Source organism: Arachis hypogaea, chromosome 15 (assembly GCF_003086295.3).
Source record: "Arachis hypogaea cultivar Tifrunner chromosome 15, arahy.Tifrunner.gnm2.J5K5, whole genome shotgun sequence".
Classification (NCBI taxonomy): domain Eukaryota; kingdom Viridiplantae; phylum Streptophyta; class Magnoliopsida; order Fabales; family Fabaceae; genus Arachis; species Arachis hypogaea.
In genome coordinates, this window is record NC_092050.1 from 22,012,464 (window position 1) to 22,018,632 (window position 6,169).

A 6,169-nucleotide genomic window follows, 5' to 3' on the forward strand; every position below is an offset into this window, starting at 1 on the left:
TGATTATAAAAAGATTGATGCATGCCCAAATGACTGCATGCTATATTGGAAAGAGCACGAGAATGAAATATGTTGCCATGAATGTGAAACTTCTCGTTGGATTGAGCCTGCGGTAGTTGAAGGTGACATATCTTCAAAGAAAGCTCACAACATTCCTGCAAAGACATTACGGCACTTTCCCCTAATTCCCAGGCTTCAAAGGCTATTCATGTGCTCAAAGACCGCTAAGAATATGAGTTAGCATCAGGAAGAGCGTAAAAAGGATGGAAAGCTAAAGCATCCTGCTGATGGTCAGTCATGGAAAGATTTTGATAACCGACATTCAGAATTCACCAAGGAACCTCGTAACTTGAAACTTGGTTTGGCGAGCGATGGATTCAATCCGTTTCGAACCATGAGTATATCTCATAGCACATGGCCGGTTATTTTAATGACTTATAACTTGCCACCATGGATGTGCATGAAACAAGAATACTTCATGCTTTCTCTGTTGATCCCGGGACCAAAATCGCCAGGAAATGATATTGACGTGTACCTGCAACCATTGATTGAGGAATTGAAAGAGTTATGGGAACTTGGGATAGAAACATACGATGCCGCAAGAAATAAAACTTTTCAAATGCATGCAGCTCTCTTATGGACAATTAGTGATTTTCCTGCATATGCAATGTTATCCGGGTGGAGTACAAAGGGGAAACTAGCTTGCCCTTCTTGTAACTATGGGACTTGTTCTAGTTATCTTACACATAGTCAGAAGATGTGTTATATGGGTCATCGTATTTTTTTGCCCGAGGAACATCCATGGAGAACTAATAAGAGGTCATTTAATGGAAAAGAAGAACATCGAAAAGCTCCACCGTTGCTAGAGGGCATGGAATTTTTAAGTCTTAGATTCTATGGAGAATTCCTTTGGGAAGACAAAAAAAAATGTGAATGAAGGCCCGTGGAGGAAAAGGTCAATCTTTTTTGATTTACCTTACTCGAAGTATAACACATCAAAACACAATCTTGATGTAATGCATATAGAAAAGAATATAGTTGATAGTATTCTTGGAACTCTCTTGGATATATCTGGCAAGACAAAAGACCACCTAAATGCTCGATATGACTTGCAAGAAATAGGCATTCGTAAGAATCTTCATCCAAAAGAAATAAGAGGTCATAGAAAAGTGAAGTTTGCAAAATCATGTTTCTCCATGACTAAAGCTGAGAAATCAATTTTTTGTGATGTCTTGAAGAAAGAAAAGCTACCTGATGGTGCTGCCTCAAATATTTCTCGATGTGTGAATCTTGCAGAAAGAAAAGTATCTGGTTACAAGACTCATGATACCCATTTTATGCTACATTATTTACTGCAAATTCCCATCAAAAGTATACTTCCAGATTCGGTCGCAATCCCTTTAATTCAGCTTGGCTCTTTTTTTCGTCAGTTATGTCAAAAGGTTATCACATTAGAAGAGATAAATCAATTGGAAGCAAAGATTGTGATAACACTATGCCAATTGGAGAGGATTTTTCCTCTTTCATTTTTTGACATAATGATGCATTTGCCTATTCATTTGGCTAATGAAGTGAGACTAGGCGGCCCAGTTCAATTTCGGTGGATGCATCCTCCCGAAAGATACATGTGTACTTTGAAGTCATATGTTCGAAATAGAAGTCGTCCTGAAGGATCTATTGCGGAGGCCTACTTGGTTGATGAGTGTTTGACTTTTTGCTCACGTTATTTACATGATGGTGTTCAAACAAAATTGAATAGAATACCCCGGAATAATGATGCTAATGACTTTGAAGCGAAAATTCCACATTCATTTCCAATTTTGTTTCCTAAGAAAGGCTGTCCATTGGGAGCAAAGAAGGGTGAGCTTTTTTCTCTTGACGACAAGTCTCGAAACCAAGCCCATAGTTATATATTATTGAACTGTGGAAAAATTGAAGACTATGTTAGGTAACTGTCCATTTATTGAACTGTCCATTTCTTTTAATTTTTTTAATTATGAATCATAGTATTATATCTAGGTTTTACTTACGAAAATCCTAATTTTGGATTTAGAGAGCATGAGGCTGATCAACAAGGAACAAGTTGGGTGAAAGCTAAGAACCATATTATGACCTTTTCCTCATGGTTTAAAGGACGTGCCATGCGTCAGAATGTTCCAGATTGGATTAAGGAGCTTTCTAGAGGGCCCAACAAGATTGCAAAAAGATATTTGGGGTATTTTATCAATGGGTATAGATTTCATACTAGGCAACGTGAGGCAAGACGCAAGACGCAAAATAGTGGTGTAACTTTAGTTGCGTTGACTACGAGCTTTGCAAGTGCAAAGGATCCAAATCCAATTCGTGCAAAAGTTTCCTACTATGGCAGAATAAATTATATAATTGAGTTAGACTACTTTGACAATTTTAAGGTTGTGTTGTTTAGATGTGACTGGTATGAGACTCAAGAGGATGGCTATGGCTCTTCATATGTTCAATTTAACAGAAAATGCTATCAAGAACAGCCTTTTGTGTTGGCATGTCAAGTACACCAATGCTTCTATGTGTAAGATCCATTTGATCAAAATAAACATTATGTTATGAAGTCAATTCCAAGGGATTTATTTAACATAGGTGACGAAGCTGATGTTGATCCCCAAGCTATTTATGAAAAAGAGCCATATGACCAGTCAATGGGTCCTTCTATACCCAATGATAATGGTGAAATTGATTTGATTAGGGGTGACTTGCACGAAGTTGTTATAGATGCTTCAAAAGGAGTTCTTCTTTCACAAGAAGATAACACAGAATCAGAAGATAATTCCGAAGACGACATTGAATGATTTATACTTTTTTCTTCATTACACTAAATAGTAGGGAAGTGGAATGAAAGATGTATATACTTTAACTTTTTAATTGCATTAAACAGTAGGGAAGTGGAATGAAAGATGTATCACTTTTTTTTATATATGTGTCTTATGGCATGCCTTCTTGTTTATTTCTATTAAATAGTAGTTTTCTTCTTTTTTATTAACATACAACAGCTATAGCATAACTGGTTAATTTTATTTCCTTTTTATTTTTAAGGTTCTAATAGAATATGTTTATTTTGTTTTATTTCAGAAATACAATGGAAACAAGAACTACTCCAAAGCGGAGAAGACTGGTAAAACAGTATCAAAGCAACAAGGAATTCATGCAGAAAAATACAGCAGAAATTCCTAAGAAGCAGCATTTTATCTCTCCCATGATGGCTGGTGGTCATGGACAAAAGAGAGTGACTCCTATGCCTTCTAAGCAAAGCACTCAAAAAGAAGTCCCAATTTCCAAAAGAATGAAAAGTACGCCAAACTAGAAAATTGTAGCTAGTGAAGAAGAATCAGAAAATCTTAAAAAGCGTCCATCCATGGGTATGGATAAATTTTTGGAGACATATGGGATTCATTTGGAAAGAGAAGATGACGATTTTGAACCAAGTGTTGAAAACGAAAGATCTATTCAAGAAAAGCAACAAAATCTTAGGAAGATAAATACAAAATCAAGTTGTCAAGCCATGACACTTGATACATTTTTGGAGACAAATGGGATTCATGTGGAAGGAGAGGAGGAACATAGTGGAGCAAATGCTAATGAAGTTGGAGATGATGATGATGATTTCTCGGATGATGAGGACTATGTTGGTGAATATGAAGATGCAGTTCTTCATGGTGATGACAATCACCTTATGGAAACTAACAATGTTAAAGGTGCTGTACTTTATACATAATTATCATTTTACTTATTCATTAGCATGTATAGCTATATAATTTATTTAAATGGTTAAATTGCACATATTTATAGATACTCCAAAGACTAGAAGGACACGAGAAAAAACAAGGTGTGCTAAAATTCATGCAAGAAGTTGGGAAGAAAGAGAAGAGGTGACTTTTTATGAAGGACAAGCAGTGGGACCAACTCCAAGAAGAGTGAAGGATTTAACTTACTTTATTGGAACAATGGGAAGGAATAGTGATTTCATAACATTGATGTACACTAGTTAGAAAGCTGTGCCCCTCAAAGTCAAAAAGCGCATATGGAAATATATTAACGTAAGTGTTTTATTTCTCATCTATTTTTTATGATCTGAAAATTTTCAATTTTGTATGGCTTAGCTATAGTTTTGTGAAAATATATAGCTGTTGTTTTATGCTGCAGTTGTCTTTGTTTTTAGTGTTCTTGAATTGTCATTTTTAAATTTTGTTTTGTACTTTTTCGTAGTCAAAGTTCATTCTTCCAAAAGAGGGGAAAGAGTGGGTGATGACTGGTGTTCGAGAAGCTTGGAAAGGTTACAAAACAAGAATCAAGGGAAAGCATTTTGAGATATATAACAACATTGAAGATATGCTGAAAAATTGCCCTTTAGATATTCCAGAAGTTCAATTTCGAAAGTTAATTGCATATTGGAGTATTCCTTCTGTTAAGGTGAGTTGTAGAATAAATAATTCTGTTTCTTTGTCTTTTTGATGCTTTTGGTTTATTATATATAACTCCCTTTAATTTTGTTGGGTATAGGCTCTATCTCGTTTAAATTCTGAAAATCGTAAAAAGCAACAACATCAACATCAAATGGGACCTATAAGTTTTGCAAGAGTGCGTAATGAAATGGTAATAATTTTGATTTTTTATAAGTTTTTTCTTGTTGTATAATAACCATCTTAAAACTAGATAAATATTATTTTTGGCCATTTTTAATACTCTTTCCCCCTTACTTGTAGCGTGAAATGAATGAGAACAAAGAAGACCCATCACAGGTTGATGTGTTTGTTGCAACTCGAACTGGACGAAAAGGAAAAGATCTTGATTCAGGAACACAAGCTGTTATTGTAAGTCATAATAAGTTGAAGCAGAACTGCCTTAATTTACAAATTGATCTGAAGTAGAACTGCCTTAATTTACAGTATCATTTTAAGTCAGATTGTCCTATATAAAACTTAAGATCCTATCCTGAACATAAAATCCTGGATTCACCATGATCTTAACCCTATTTGGACCCTGTGATCTCTGCCTATCATTAACCATATCTTCCATGTATTGAGGATCAAAGCTCCTATTCTCTTCTACCCTTAAGATTCCCAATGGAGGGTTGAAAGAAAATGCCAACAAATGCAGCAACCATATGCATTTTGCTGCCACAAAGAAAGCTTGAAGAATAATGCTGCATTCCTACTAGTCGACAAGAAAAGTTCCCCCAATGAAGTTCTCATCTCAGAAACTTCCATTAATGCTGCATCCCTACTCTCATTTGCTTCCATTAACTCCCTCTTGAATGTCTCAATTGAAACTGTTCACATGTCCTTAAGAACTTGAGAAACTTCCTCAGATTCAGTTATGTTTGGGGGACTCATCATCACATTCTTGCTATGCTTCTTCTTGAACTGAGGAAATAGCCATGACATAACACCTTTACTTTTAGGCTGTTTTAGAAAGAAGCATGAGAATCAGTGAGTGAAACAAGCTAAAATTGTTATGTTTTCTTTTAATAGGATAAACTTAAGAGCCACCAAGAAGCTGGAGACACTCCCGAGAAAGCATTTACTACAGTATTTGGCAAAGAACAACCAGGAAGAGTTCGATGTTATGGGAGGACAATCACAAAAACATCTCTGCAGAAAGAACGGAAGATTGCTAAAATTAAGCAACAACATGCAGAGACTATAAGTTCAATAAAAACTGAACTTCATGAGACAAAAGATAGAGTCCAAAGTTTGGAGGATCTTGTGAAGCTTCTCTTGCAACAGAGTTCTCTTGGCACAAATATTGATGAAATACTGTCTTTATTACAAGCCAAGGAATCAACACATGATATAAATAGTAAGCAATGTCCGAATGGCAACGATCGTCCTTCCTCATCAACTCGTGATCCAAAATGATGACCAGGTATAACAAAAAAATTTGCAGTAATTTTTGTGATTTATCATTTATTGGGAATGGACTATCAACATTTTTGGCATTTGCTTTCTCTGTCTTCTGCCATCTTACTTCATGGTGGCTTCTGCAATACACTCTTGCTATTTTTAATCAATCATCTTTTTTTCTTTTTCCTTTTAATTACTTATTTTTGTAGCGTTGTGCTACTGTGAGGAAGAAATTTTTTTCCTTATTGTTGAAATAATGTGGCTATGTTGGGGAGTGATGCGTGTTGTCACTGCAA

At 35.5% G+C, this 6,169-nt stretch overlaps 2 protein-coding genes across 2 annotated transcripts; both read left to right on the plus strand.

Moving 5' to 3' along the window:
* The first annotated feature begins 430 nt into the window (after window positions 1-430).
* On the plus strand, window positions 431-2,822 carry LOC112748096 (uncharacterized). The gene is made up of 4 exons (XM_025796304.1): window positions 431-776; window positions 1,027-1,948; window positions 2,054-2,525; window positions 2,586-2,822. Exons 1-4 carry the CDS (start codon window positions 431-433, stop codon window positions 2,820-2,822), a joined length of 1,977 nt encoding a protein of 658 aa, XP_025652089.1.
* A 999-nt stretch (window positions 2,823-3,821) lies between these two features.
* On the plus strand, window positions 3,822-5,888 carry LOC140179153 (uncharacterized). Its single transcript, XM_072217806.1, has 5 exons — window positions 3,822-4,067; window positions 4,237-4,440; window positions 4,531-4,623; window positions 4,734-4,841; window positions 5,502-5,888. Exons 2-5 carry the CDS (start codon window positions 4,276-4,278, stop codon window positions 5,886-5,888), a joined length of 753 nt encoding a protein of 250 aa, XP_072073907.1. The 5' UTR covers window positions 3,822-4,067; window positions 4,237-4,275.
* The last annotated feature ends 281 nt before the right edge of the window (window positions 5,889-6,169 follow it).